The sequence below is a fragment of the Dipteris shenzhenensis genome, chromosome 17 (genome assembly GCF_047967505.1).
Source record: "Dipteris shenzhenensis isolate YYH24624 ecotype China chromosome 17, Dip_SZ_1.0, whole genome shotgun sequence".
Classification (NCBI taxonomy): Eukaryota; Viridiplantae; Streptophyta; class Polypodiopsida; order Gleicheniales; family Dipteridaceae; genus Dipteris; species Dipteris shenzhenensis.
Window position 1 is genome coordinate 699,793 of NC_141612.1, and position 15,386 is coordinate 715,178.

The 15,386-nt window shown below is 42.6% G+C and overlaps 1 protein-coding gene across 5 annotated transcripts in view; it reads right to left on the reverse strand.

Annotated features, from left to right (window-relative positions):
• The window catches only part of LOC147891500 (Small GTP-binding protein), a 224,393-nt gene that overhangs the window by 34,231 nt on the left and 174,776 nt on the right, over positions 1-15,386 (reverse strand). For 3 of the 5 annotated variants that reach the window (XM_087388079.1, XM_087388078.1, XM_087388081.1), the window contains 3 exons: positions 14,125-14,202; positions 13,804-13,879; positions 5,384-5,424 (listed from right to left, as the gene is read on the reverse strand). In XM_087388079.1, the coding sequence (XP_087244205.1) occupies positions 5,384-5,424; positions 13,804-13,879; positions 14,125-14,202 (195 nt within the window). Of the gene's footprint in view, positions 1-5,383; positions 5,425-13,803; positions 13,880-14,124; positions 14,214-14,294; positions 14,984-15,386 lie in introns of those variants that run through there. The other 2 variants (XR_015542420.1, XM_087388080.1) reach the window with 2 other exon arrangements.

Genomic DNA, 15,386 nt, shown 5'->3' on the forward strand with positions numbered 1-15,386 from the left:
AGGAGGGGAGTATATGTCTCATGAGTTTGAGGCATTTTTGAAGGAGAAAGGCATCACGCATCAGCTTACAGTGAGGCTTACACCTCAGCAAAATGGTAAAGCTAAGCGCAAAAATCGCACTCTTATGGAGATGGATAGATGCATGCTTACCAATAAAAAGTTGCCTCATAGGTTTGGCTCGAAGGCCTCATGTGTGCAAACTATGTTTTGAATCAGACTCCCACAAAGGCTTTGAAGACAATCACTCCCTATGAGGCATGGCATGGAAGAAAGCCTTCAGTGGATCAATTCAGAGTTTTTGGTTGTGTTGCATATGCCCACGTGCTTGTGAAGTTTTGACATAAGTTGTCTAATAAGGCACTTAAATGCACTTTTGTTGCGTACAGTGCACAAAGCAAAGGCTATTGTCTCTACAATCCTCCTCGCAAGATTTTTGTGAGTAGAGATGTTATATTTTCAAAGAAGTCAGCACATACACATGCTGAATTTACTATTCCAGCTTCTTCGGATGATGTTTTTGAAATGATGCTTCCTATAGCATTTGGTTCCCCACCTGAGGGTCATGCTGAAAATCAGAATTTACAGCAACCTCCTCCTCATCCACATGCCCCAATTCAGCCACAGGCTCATTTTGTACCTTCGTAGGGTGTGGATGAAGTTGTCAGGCAAAAGCTTCAAGAGATACACGCAACCAAAACAGTCCCGAATTGGTTGTGACAGACTCTCAGGCAGAGTAGGCTTGAGGCCCCATTGCCTGGCAGGACTCGTAGTGCAGTAAGTCACGCAAGGGGGGCTCTTTCAGTTGAGACAGCTTATGCAGGTGCTCTTCTTCATGAAGAAGAACCTGACTCTTTTGAAGAAGCAAAGGATAATGTGCATTGGATGCATGCCATGCACAATGAATTGCAGTCCATTGAGAAAAATCGGACTTGGGATGTTATGGATTTGCCACCAAGTAAGCATGCCATTTGTATCAAGTGGGTTTTTAAAGTGAAAAAGAAGCTAGATGGGTCCATTGATAGTTACAAGGCAAGGCTGGTTGCCAAAGGCTATGCACAGAAGAAGGGCATAGATTATGAGGAGACTAGCATAGATTATGAAGAGACTTTTGCTCCTACATCCCGGATGACAACCATAAGGTCAGCTATTGCCATGCCTGCAAATTTTGTTTGGAATGTTCATCAGTTAGACATCAAAACAGCTTTCCTTCATGGGGACTTGCATGAAGAGGCTTCTGTGCATAGATTATGAGGAGACTAGCATAGATTATGAAGAGACTTTTGCTCCTACATCCCGGATGAGAACCATAAGGTCAGCTATTGCCATGCCTGCAAATTTTGTTTGGAATGTTCATCAGTTGGACATCAAAACAGCTTTCCTTCATGGGGACTTGTATGAAGAGGTTTATGTCAAACAACCTCCTGGATTTGAACTGTCTGGCAATGCACTTCAGGTTTGCAAGCTTAACAAAGCTTTATATGGGCTGAAACAAGCCTCACGTGCATGGTATGCCAAGATTGATGCATTCCTAGCAAGTAAGGGGTTACATAATAGTCCCACGGAAAGCACCCTCTACATCAAGAATTATGGGGGGGGGATATTTTGGTCATCATTCTTTATGTAGATGACATGCTGCTCACAGGGTCAAATGAGGAAATAATTACAGATTTCAAAGCTGAGTGGAAAGCTGAATTTGACATGACAAATTTGGGCATGTTAAATTTTTATTTGGGGATCCATTTTACACAAAACAAGCGTGGCATCGTTATGTCTCAATCCAAGTATGTGCAGAAGCTCTTGGATAGGTTCAACATGCATGATTGTAAGCCTATAGCCACTCCCATGGAGCCGCGGCGGAAGCTTAGGTGAATCAGTGGATGTCACACTTTACAACCAGGATGTTGGATGCCTCATCTATTTGTGCAATATACAGCTCGATATTCAGTATGCAATATCTCAGGTGAGCAGATATATGCACATCCCAAAGACAACACATTGGCAAGCTGTAAAATGCATCTTCCTTTATTTGCAAGGCACAAAGTCATATGGCTTGATGTTTCCAAGGGGGGTGACTTGCAGATGCATGCTTACATTGATTCAGATTGGGCTGGAGACTATGATACCAGATAGTCCACTAGTGGAAATTGTTTCTTTTTGGGCAAAGCTTGCATTTCTTGGCTGAGCAAGAAGCAATCTACAGTGGCTACTTCCTCATGTGAAGCTGAGTACAGGGCAGCTTTCACAACGACAGTTAAATGTGTTTGGCTGCGACGTTTGTTCGCTGATCTTCATCTCTTATTAGAGGGTCTTTATCCAATTCTCATTGATAGTCAGAGTGCTATAGCAGTGGCAAAGACTCCTGTGTTTCATGCTCGCACGAAGCACATTGAGGTTCATTATCATTATGTCAGATAGAAGTTGCATGCAAGGGAGATCAGTATGATCTATGTGTCAACACATGACAATGTTGCAGACATCTTCACCAAAGCACTTCCACGTGAGAAGTTTGAGGCATTTCACAGTGCCCTAAACTTATCTCCTTTTGGTGATTGATCGCTACCTTGTACATGACATTGGCACTGCAGGGGGGTGTTAGAATTATTATCATATTCTAGGCAATGGCCAATGTAATGTAATAAGTGGGTTAGGGGCACTTTTCCCTATTTGAGGTTTTTCCCCCTAACCACAATCTAATCCCTAACTACGGTTAGTGGATAAGATAGGGTTTTGTCACTTAGACAAAACCCCTCACTTCTCTTTTGTACTCACTTCATTTCAGTCCACTATTCAGCAGACTTAACGTTCAGCTCACTCTCTTGCTCACTCTTACTCTCATTTTTTGTTCACATCCCTGGGTCTGTTGCAATCACCCAATTACAGAGGGTGAACCTAGGTTGAGATCAGGTTATTGAGGTCAGAGGATGCCTATGCCTTGCTCTAGCAGTTGGGATGCACAGTTTGCCAGTTTGATGCAGTGTGTGCCTAGTGTGGGCCGGTGAACAGTGGTAGCCAGTGGGAACAGTTCAGGGTGCGCCCTGGTTGTAAGTTTGCTATTACTTTTCACTAAAGAAGAATAAATAAATACCGCAAGGGGCGCCAAGTGTTTGGGGCCAATCGGTGTCAATGTGTGATCATTGAGCAAGGGCATTCTAGCCTCACTTGTACTTTCTTTTATGCTAATTGATGTGGTGTGTTTAATTGGGTGGTGCTAAGTGGCTGTAATTGACGGTGTGATCAGAGTTAGTTGTGGTTTACCGCCCTTTGTGGTCCCGAAGGCTGGTTACATCATGCATCTTCCCATCTCCATTAGAGACCTATTCTTCCTCTCAGCAACACACAATTTTTCTGAGATGTACAAGGGGTTGTACAATGATGCATAATCCCTCTTTCCTTCCAGAATTCTTTGAAGGCATTTGACATGTAATCCCCCACCCACCCCTTTGTTCTCAAAGTCTGTACTTTGCACCAGACTCATTTTCAGCCATAACAGCAAACTGCTGAAGGCATAAAAGACATCAGATTTTTCTGTTAGGGGATATGAACGTAACAAAATGCAAATGCTCTCCCAAAGGTGGTGTCCTCATAAGACCACACACACCATTGTGTATGAGCTGCAATTTCCTCTCAGCTCTAATAGATCCATCTCTACGAAAAGCATTCCCATAAAACTTTCCAAATATACACCATAGTTACCAAGGAATGCCGTTCTGCCTTCCTGGAACGTGGGAACGCCATTCCCACAAGGCATACTACACGGGAACATCCAGGAACCCTCCCAAATGAGGGAACTCCATGGGAACGTTCCCAAATTGCGTTCTCGCTTCTGACAAGTCACAAGAGTGGTAAAAGTCACTTAATTGCTGTTTTTGGCCATAATTTTGGCCGTAGTTTGCTGCTCCTACTCTTACCCACTCAGCCCCGTTTGCAAGCCCCCATTTTATTTCAATATTTTGGTATGTTTCCATGTGATTTGATGACATGTCATATGACGTGGCATTCCTATTCCCGTACCCCCATTCCCTCTTCCTGATACGTTCCCATTCCGACCCCCCACGTTCCCGAAACGTTCCCGTTCCCTGGTAACTATGATATACACCCTTCATAGACATGTCTAGGAGTCGTCTCCAAAGAAGGCATATCATGTACCATTACATGTCTCTACAACATGTGCAAAATACCATAGTTCACATGGCCAAATCTTGCATGCCATAATTTTGCTTTTTTTATTTCTGCAGTCACTGTTGCCACACACACACCACACATATTTCTGTCATGTTTGTCCAGCTGGTACAAACCTGATTCAAATTACCTATAGTGACTCCTTGATAGTGTTTGTCTCTATCCCTGAAATTCACTTGTCATGTTCAAAAATGAAGGTGAAGCCTCTTTCCCAAAAAGAGAATAGAGAAAGTAAATTCATCTTTATCCTCGACCAATACGATGCATCTGAAAGGGATAAAATCAGTCCCATCAACTGATGAGAGTAAAATCCTCCCAACTCCTTCCACAAGATATAAAGAATTGTTGGCACACGATACTCTTTTGCCAACAAGAGGAGCTTATAAATCTACAAATAAATTCTTCCGAGAAGTGATGAGGCTGGAAGCACCACTATCAAAGAACCAAACTGCATCTGAGGCATCACTCACACTAAAAGAAGCAACCGCATGGTTGGCATCACACCTAACATCATCGTTGCAAACCAATCATCAATAACAAGGTTTGCATTTGAGAAGGACGCTGGCATGACAATTTCAGATTCCAACGCATCAGATACAAACAAGCACTACCCTTGTTTGCATCACACCTAACTACCCTTGTTTGCATATCTGATGCGTTGGAATCTGAAACTGTCATTCCAGCTTCCTTCCTTTTATTTCTTTCTCCAACCTTTTAATGCATTCATTGATGTGGTGTCTAGAGTTCTTGCAAGAATAGCTGAATCCCTTTTTTTTAAGAATGACCTGCATCTTTTGAAATCTTCTCTCAGTCCTGGACTGAGAGCCAACAAAATGATGCTCATTTCTATCTTTAACCTTTAGTCTTGAGCACCATCATACAAATCAGCACACATATTTTTCCTTTGTTGATTTTCTAACATTCACCTCTAAATGCTACAGTCCTAGAAAGTGTCAGTATGACATAGTCACAACAGCAATATCATCTGCATCATCGACATCATCATGTCCCCATCAAGTTCTTGATTACATAGGTTCTCACAGTCAAGCCACTAGACTAATGCTATGGTAGCCCGACTAATATCATCCACATTCAAGTTTCTGTAGCTCATATAGACAAACCATTAGTGCAAATTTCAAAATAAATGCTGAGTACACTTTAACATCTTAAACCGTAAGTAAGGGCAAGAAGCAGTAAAGCATACCTGTTTTTTAAGGAGCTTTTTCTTTCTTGAGATATCTCCACCTGCAACAAGAGAGGCCATTGATGTCAACAAATACCTCAATCATGTAACAAAACATGTGGTAATGTCAACAAAACTTCTACACTGCGAGGTTGCTTTTTCTCTTAAAAGACTTTTCATGGTAGTGGACTTCATCTAAAGAAACAATGTAAGTTTAAAAACCTAAAATTCAGTAACATCATTACCCTGTTAACATAATTAAAAATCCATTAAAGTAGAGAATTTAGTCATTATAGTGTAAAGCTTGAAAACAGCCGAAAAAAGCTAGAACAAAAAAGATTATAAAGATGACATCATTGAAATAGAAGACATCAAGTAAATTCAACCTCAGTCCCATATCATAAGGAAATTGAAGTCATTAAGACCACGAATGACATTGATCCTGATTTTTCTAGGATATGGACTGGCTTCATTAAAGGTGGTGGTCACAAAGACCACTGCATCCATGAAGGCTATGTTGGACCCATTTGAAAACTTACATTGCACATCGTCATAATTCAACAATTGTTGGACGTAAGAGGTGTTCCACCTACAAAGTCAAAATTGGAAAAAAATCCTACCAGCCATGGATATGGAAGACTTGTATCAGTGTGATTCGTCATGCACAATTGTCGAATGGACAAACACAACAAGACAAAATCACAAAGTTTATTACAGCCATTAACCATTCCACAAGCACCTCAAACGCATGCTGCTGTGGCCTTTTCACAAGCTTTCGGAAGTATCAAGAAGTTCATGACATGAATTGGACATTTGTTGACACGTTTAGTGAGATTCCATTGTTAATAGAATGACTTGAAAGATAGGACACTTCTATTCATTTGGTATTTGACATATCATTGCACACTTATATTCATTTGGTATTTGACATACCCATTGCATGTGATGTTCATAGCAAGCTCACTAGTGACTTTAGGCAAGCTTTCTTTGACGTCTTGGGTGGACAGGTAGGATAATGAGTAAATGTTAATCCAAAAGCACATGGCTTGTTGAGGGGGTTTATGAAAAGAATTTCTTTGTAGTCGTATACACAATCATCAACATGTATGGGAGAGGTGATTACTATGGTTGAGGCCACGAACATTTCCATTCTTGCGGATGGCCCCATTGAGGCTATTGTTCATGTTCACATTGGGACCTCCATTGCTACTTCTTCTGCAGTTCTGGAGGCTATTACTCAAGAGGCTGCCCAAATTTCAGTACCCCCTCTCTCCCAACGATTCTCGAGGTCACCCCTGCTTTCCTCAAGATCCTGATCCGGATGCCCCGATTGCAGGTCCCTCCCCTAACCCTATTGCAGCTCTTCATCGTCATGGTTCTTACGAGCAGGCTCATACTTTGTTCGCGTCTTCCCTGCTAGACAAAGGGAAGGGGGTTGCAGCCACCATATCTCCAACTTTGACTGGAGGCATTTTGTGTACCCCAACGCCAAGCCTGAACTTCGGGAATTCTTTTCCGGCCCTGGCAGATCTAGCGAACTTTCCAAATAAGAATCTCATGTATTCCATTTTTGGAGAGGCACTGGTTCGTATTCCTTTTGATCCCCTCCTCAAGTGGACAGGTTCTTTCACCCATAGACTTTCCATAGCTTGGTTCTCTCCCTCGCACTTCGAGCAAGAGGTCTTACCCCATTGAAGGGTTTGTTTCTGCCGCTAGGTCGGGTAAGGTGGTTCATGCTACTTCCTCATCGGCTACTTTCTCTCGCCGATGAGGATTGTTAGTTAGAACATACAGGGCCTCGGTGGTGTACCTCATCACTACCGTAGGCAGCTTATTTGTACTTGACGCTTGGGCATTGGATAGAGGTGGTTCGCTCCCCAGGTCTCTACATCAGACCACTTTCCAATGGTATTGATGGTTTCCGAGCCTCATAGGAGAGGTCGCTCTATCACTCTAAGGATTCCAGATGCTTTATATGCAGAGGAGGACCTCTTTTACAGATTTTGGTTTCTCATATGCAAGGTGGAGTGCCATCCCCTTCACATGTGGCAGCAGTCCTCTTTGATATTGGTCGCTAATACCAAAAGGCAAGAGATTCTCAAAAAATAAACTCGGTCTTCGCCGGCAGCCCCTCAGAGGGAAGAGTAGAAACGGCCTACAAATGCTTGGATTCAGGAGCGCCTTGATGTTGCATAGCAAGGCCTCTTCTGTAGACATTGCTAGATCAGAGAGCAGAGTATGCCTTTCATGCACGAGAGTCCTTTTGGACTCATATGAGTGGTAGATTCAATAAGCATTTCTTCTCTGCTCATTGCTCGAGACATAGTAGAGAGCGTGTCACTCAACTCATTGACTCAGACGGGGTTTTGCAGACTAATCCAAATGTTGTCATGTGGATAGCTACTAATTTTTATGCCTCCCTTCTTGCAGCCAATCTTGACATGCTGGTCAGAGGTGATGCCAGGGTACAAATTTGGCAACATATTCTACTATTGGTGAAACAAGATATGAGGATCTCACTGGATGCACCTTTCATCAATATGGAATTCATGACTACTCTACTTCCTCTTCATAAGGACAAGTGCCCGGTTTAAATGGGATTTCCCCAGCATTCTTTATCGCCCGTTGGGATGAGATTGGATCACATCACCTCAGCCCTACAAGGTGTTTGAGACTCTAGTACTACTGGATCATTTATAGAGGGTCTCATCCACCTCATTCCAAAGACTACGACTTGGCGGATAACACTGCTTTTTTTGGGATGCCACTCCTCATACGCTCATTTCTTTCACGGTAGCCTTAGATTTGTTTTATACTACATGCACACATTAACTGGAATAAATCCAATGGCTTTTGGATCAGTGATGAGGACACTCTTGATTGGGGGGCTGATTTTGGTTTTACACGGATTCAGAGGGGTGTTTCCATCAGATATCTAGGATGCCAGGTCAATATGGGTATCTCTTCTTCACAACAGTTTGCTCCAGTGTTGGAGAGCATCAGGAGGAAACTTCTCTTTTGGAGTTCAGCCAAATTGAACTTGGCTTCTAGAGTGGTGGTTCTTAAACCAATTTCTGTTGGCCATGGCATGGTATGTTTGCTCTTGTTGGTGCAGCTCTAAAGATTGCGTTACTCAACTCAAGAGACCTATAAGGAGTTTTTTGTGGATAGGCCATGGTGGCTTGGGAGGCGTTGATCCTTCCCACAAAAGGAGGTCTCAATTTCACGGACCCAGACTTGCAGTGCAGGGCATTACTTTGCAGGTTTGTGGTGAGGGACTTTTGACAAGGATTTCTTTATTCAAAGCATATAGGCATACACCCCTTCTTCAGGCGAAAACTCGATGGGTAGCACCAAGTGAATTTTTAGTTCAGTCCCCCTCAGGTCTCCTTCCTCTCCTCTTATGGTGGCCATTTGCGAAGCTTGGGGACTTTTGCCTAGGCAAGAGCCTTGAAAGGATTTATTTATTTGAATCATAAAGGTATGTACCCCTTCTTCAAGCAAAGACTAGATGGGTAGCACTAAGTGGATTTCTACTTCACCCCCCCTCAGGTCTCCTTCCTCTCCTCTTTTGGTGGCCATTCTCAAAGCTTGGAGCAACTTCAGAAATACTCTTCAAAGAATAGCCCCAGTTTCTCTTGAAGAGATTGATAGGCAGCCGATCATGTGGAATGACGGCATACTCAATGAGCATGGTAGACCGCTAGGCCAGTCACATTATATGCAGTGGTTGAGATGGGAGAGAAGCCCTGCCTCCTTTGTAGGATCCTAGAAAGCTTTCAAAAAGCTTCCGGAGGACCGTGGAATGCAAGTAACAAGTCATCTCAAAGGAACTGCGGGGAGGATCCAGCAGATTAATGCAGCCATTCTAGTGGATTGGATTGAGACGGATTGTCTTGTTCCACTTGGATGGGAGCCTTCTTGGGTTTGGGCATTCCACTTCAGGTTATTGCTTGGCCACAATCGCACAAGGATGCCTTGGCTTTTGATGTCTAGTTGGGAGGCAGTCTATCTAGACCTTCAAATGATGTTTTTTTGGAGATTACTTTCTAGCCTATTAGGGTCATTGGGTTTGTAGAGCATAGTTCGAATTCTCTGTGATACCTAGACACTAACCCACTTCTCTTGGCCTTGGGTTCATGGAGGTTGTGGCTCTATGGTAGGGCCCCAAAAAAGTATTTGCAGTGGGACCCACAAGATAGGGAATGGATTGATGAAGGGCACTCAGAGAAAGAGCCTCGCCTTCTTTCGTTAGACTGTAAGTAATGCTAGGAAGTTTCAGATCAGTTGCAGAGGCTGGAGACCTTCCAGGGATCCTCATTGGGACAAGTTTCAGATTTTTGCTGATTTGCATAAAGTTTTTTGGAGGAGACTCTGGAAATACCACAAGAATAGAATACTCTATTCTTTTGGCTTTCTATTCATGGTGGGATTGCAGTTAATTTGTGGAGGTCCAGGTTTGAGATGGACTCTATGTGTCCTTGTTGCCACTCTGTGGTGGAATCAGTTCAGCATTGCTTATGGGACTCCAAACAAGCAAGGATTATCTGAAAAGGGATTGCTAGGATTTTCAGCACCTTTGCCCAACACCGTTTCTTCATGACCTCGGGATTAGTTACTTGGCTTTCTCTTCAACTCCTCAGGTATTTCACGAGAGGCATGAATTCTTCTACTTTCTCGATTCGATGACACTTAGTTGAGTCACATCCTTTGGATGATGTACCCGCCCTACCTTTCAAAGAGGTATCTGCTTAAGTGGGATTCCTCTTGGGAGATTCTAGCTAGCATTTCAGCATGGCATATCTAGGGAGCTAGATGCATAAAGGCCTTAGACCACTCCAAAGGTCCACCCCTCTCATACTTTGGCCAATAGTTGGATAGATACTATACATATTTTGATGGATACTTGGATGAGCATGCAGGGATCTTCTCGAGTGGCCTCTGCTAGGAGGGCTACTGTCCTTAGGGAACAGAGAGGCTCCCCTTTCTTCTCGGAGTCCTCTACAAGGTTGTGGTGGCATTGCCTCAGCCTTGGGTTTTCTATACCTCCTTTTGAGGAGGTTTTTGACTATCTTGAGGCCTTATTTCATGCAATGCATGTTGTATTCCACTTTGAGCTTGCTCTCGCAGGTTTTGTTCATAGTTAATAGAAGTCTTTTTCAAGAAAAAAAAAAGTGATTCGTAAGCCATTCTAGGATAACTGTCTGGTCCCATTCTAGGATAACTATCTCGTCCCAGGGATGCGGCCTTGAATGAATCAAATTGGCCATGGAATGATCGCTTACTATTTTTAGCCAATGGCATAATACTTCTTCAGAATGTCAAGGCAATACAAGGAAGCTCTTTAGGAGTATCAAATTCAGATGATTGACAGGGCTAATGAATGAACTAGCCTTCTCCCCAAAGAAGATGAAGCAGAGCTACTCATAGCTTAAGCGAGATCAATTTCCTTCATTACTATTATTAGTAACTAGACCTGTGAATTCAATTTGGTGCTTTTTAAAGTAAGGCTACCATGTCGAAGAGCTCGGGAAAGAGGCTACCATGTCGAAGAGCTCAGGAAAGAGGCTACCATGTTGAAGAGCTCGGGAAAGGAGCACTACAAGGCGCAATTTCAAAATATATTTTTGTTGAAATTGAAGATTGAACCTTACAAGAGGGAGAAAGGGGAGAACTGAACCACGTGTCCTACATTCACAAGCATGTGGGACAAGTGGTTGGTCCCTACCTCCACCTCACCTCCCTTCCTCTATTATAAAAGACCCCCCCTAGGGCCTCATTCCCAAACAGAAAATCCCATGCTGAAATCAGCTCCCTCCTTGCTGCAAGCTATCTACCCACCTGCTCTCTCTCATATGCCTAACCGGCCTGCCAAGCTACCTCTATCCTCTCCATTGCGATATTCTACCCAAAGATAAGCTTCTCCCACACAGTTGATTCCTCGACTGCTCCAGCAGCTGTTTTGCCCCTACCTCGCCTTGCCTATGCCAGGCTCTTTCTTCCCCATTGTACCATTCAATCCCAGCCAGTTCTCCCCTAGGAACAGTCAGCAACCTGCTGTCCCCCTTCCTCCGATTCACCTGCTCCTCCGTGCTGCTCCAAGGTCACCCTCAGCTTCATCCCTGCCATTGGTTAATTTCTTATAAAAGCCCCTGCAAACAAACCTTTGCACTGAGTCAGAGGCTGCAACAAACCTTTAAATCTGCAACGACCTTTTGCTCCAAGCTTGCAATGAGACTCTGCTGAACAGAACCTCTACATCAATTGCATTCCAGCCCCTACCGCAAGCTCAGCCATTCTCCAGCAAAATTTCTTTTCTTCTGCTTGAAAATAGCCATTATAGTGCTGCTTGCCATCCAATCTGGTCCGCTACTCTCATGTCCATAGAAGCACTTATGGTGAATAACTATTCTGACCTGCTGGGTACTAAAGTACCTTGGGACTGCATTAACAAAGGTGCTTCCTGAACTAGAATGAGCTGCTAGTTGCAGTGTTCAACTGAACTATTCTCACTCCCCTAGGCCCTAGTGGGATAAGGGTGATCAGCTAAATGCTATTTTGGTCAGACACTCCTCAATTTGTTGAAAAGCAAAACAGTGCAAACTGTATTACATCATAAATTCTAAAAGTAATTAACTTGGTCATATCCGAATGGGCATGGCTCACCCATGTTGAGCCCGATCAAAAGTCTTGTGCATGCACTTGGTCAGACTGTGTGTTGTCTTGGTCCCTCAGACTTGTTCAGGTACCCTGAAGGTGGATTGTGTTGAACCTATGAGCAGGGGATTCCCACACTGGCCCCTCAACCAGTCTCCCATTCTGATTTTTTCTGTGTATATTTTAATAAACTACTGTGAAGGATAAAGATAAAGTGGCATCCGCTCTACATCACCAGTTAAGGCTGTCACAAACAGATTGCAAGTTACCGGTAGAAAGCGAGCAGGTGATGTCAAAAATGTCAAACTGTCAGATGACAATGCAGATCCATACAGATGACATCTCACATCGCGTACTGCCTCCTCGAGCAGGTGATGAATGAAGCGAAACCGCACTCTACATCACCAGTTGAGGCCCTCACAAACAGATAGCAAGTTACCAGTACAAAACGAGCAGGTGACGGCCAAAAATGGCAAACTATCAAATGACAACACAGATCCATACTAATAATGTCTCACATCTCATCCACCCTTCTGGAGCAGGTGATGAATGAAGCGAAGGCACACTCGCAGTGATTGTGGCGGGTTTGTAGTTGTCAAGTGGACTGCTGACAACAAATGGACATCAACGCTTCTGGTGCAAGTTGTTGCCAATAATGATTGGTGCCTAGAGCAGGTCACAAAGTTGAGAAACCGGCATCCATGAGCAGGTGAGCAATGACAATCAGGTCTATGTTGGTAGGCCTTTGTGATTTGGAGGCAGCAATGAAGTAGGTCTTTGAGGTGGCAAGCAGAACTGAACAGTGTTGTGGCAGCTCCTCGAGTTCTTGTCAACAGCAACAAGAAGCCGCTCCCGCCCTTAGTAGAATCTAGGTTCACCCCTGTACAAATAGTTGTATCAACAACCAGAAGCCACTCCATTCCTCCATTTTGCATTGGGACAGCTCAACGTCTTCACCCACAAGCTTTTTCTTTAAAGAGAGATTTTGCTAGAGGACCTGACTAGCTGCAGTTCATAGAGGAGCAGGGCTCTGAATTCTCATACCAACACAGCTTTCTTTTTATTAAGTGATATACTGAGGTGTACCAGCATTTGTTTCTAGCACCATTTTCATGCTCTTAACTTCAGAAAGTCCCCAGCTTCTCCTACAGGCATAATTGCATTTTGTCTCTAACCATTTTATCTATCAAGTATTCTCTACTAGGAGTTCGATTATTTACTTCTGTCTTGTATTCTGTATACTATCAGAAATCATAGAGCTAATAAAAGCCACTCTATATTTGTAAATGCAGCATGCACTGTTTTGATGTGTATGATGACTGTCACATCCTGCATACCTCTCTGCATATTACGCTTTATATTATACACTTTCTGATCAGCATATGACTATATTAAATCTAGCATTCAGTTTCCGAAGCAATACTGGCAAATCATGCAAGGACTGTTTGAGAAGCATATACCTTCCTACAACTAGAACATATGCCTAAGTTGGATTTTTTGTAAGGCAAACGAAAGAACAATGAGAGAGAAAGGGGGAGGGGAGAGAAAAAGAGGGGAAGCGAAGGAGGCGTTTAGAAGAGACCTGACACAAAGCAAAGAGCAAAAAAGTTAAAAATAGATAAATAATAGCTTGCAAAGCTACACTTATGTGCATCAGTATCCAGGCATAAGCTGCCATCTCAAAAGATTCCAGAATTCTTGGGTAAACGAAGTGATTACTAGCTATTAAATCCTGCACCAAAATAACAAAAACATGCAAGGACTCTTTGAGAGGCAGCACAAACCATAGCACTTGGCCAAGACATCCTTCCGTATAGCCGAGATAGCCTCACTTGCAATAACTTTGGCGCCTATAGCAGCCTATACACCAGGATAAGATAACAAAGTCAGAATGACAATGGTTAACTTCCAGGAGACACCACAAGTAAAGAATTGGGATAAAAATTAGAATCATAATGCATTGATGTATCTAACTCTAAATTTGAGAAATGCAGAAAAACAACTAACTCGAAGAAATCATACAATTCTGGTTTTAAATCAGAACTAGAATTATGTGTCAAAGGGATAATGTCTCCTTAATTAAAACGTCAATAATTTAAACCCACCTGGATTGGAATTTTAAACAGTTGCCGAGGAATAAGCTCCTTCAGCTTTTGTGTCAATGCACGTCCTACGCTAAAAGCCTGCAGCACAGCTAAAAGATAATCATGAAATCAATTTCCACAGCTTTCAATCAAACTGCAACTTGAGGAAGCAACGAATAGAAGTAAGAACACACGCGCACAAAAGATACACAGATTAATGAACGTATGTGAACTCTGCTCTTCAGAATACACTATCATAAAAGTGATACAAAGTAAATTATAGAGTTTAGCAAAATGCATTCTAAATGTATCACGCCATCGAAGCCAACCATCCAGCAAGCCTACAAGTTTTTTGGACAGCTTTGAATGTATATTGTGGCTGGCCATCAATAAGATCCATGATGACCTATCCAAAGCCCTTGCACTGGCAAAGTCCACCTTTGTTGGCCTTAAACCCATGCCCTATCTCACTTGAAAAGATTAGTGATGATCGTTTTGAAAGTTGAATATTAGCATTGTCTTTTTTATCTGCACAGTCACAACCAGACAAGCTACAAAAATATTTTCAAGAATGTTATAGATTGTATGTGATTAACCAAGAAACCAAACTTTGCCCACTGATTCAAACTCTGTATGAAAATCCTCACCATTTACAAACACTGTGCAGTTCGCTGTATTGGCATTACCTCTTCTTAAATATGTTTCTTGCGAAATGAAAAAAAGTGTGTACTTCAAAAGCCAAAGTCTCATCTCCATTTCAAATGGATTCCAAACTCCCACCGGATGTATCGTTGTTGGCCCTATTACCCATGCCCTATCTTGCTTGAAAAGGTTAGTGATGATCATTTTGAAAGTTGAATATTATCACTGTCTTTTTTATCTGCAGAGTCGCAACAATCAGATGAGCTACAAAAATATATTCAAGAATGTTATCCATTATATGAGATAAACCAAGAAACCAAACTTTATCTGCATGATTCAAACTCAATATGATAATCCTCACCATTACAAACACTATACAATTTGTTGTATTGACATTACCTTTCTTAAATGTGTTTCTTGCGAAATGAAACAAAGTGTGCACTTGAAATCCTAAAGTCACATCCCCATTACAAACTAATTCCTTCCAAATGGATTCCAAACTCCCACCATTTGTAACTTTGATACTTTCTTTCTAATGTTTGGATAGGTTCACCACAATTGCCGCATCCTCTATATTTACAGAACCAGGGTTAGCCCTAGTTGGTTCCCCATCCTTTGTTCTTTGCTCTTAGAGAACTAAT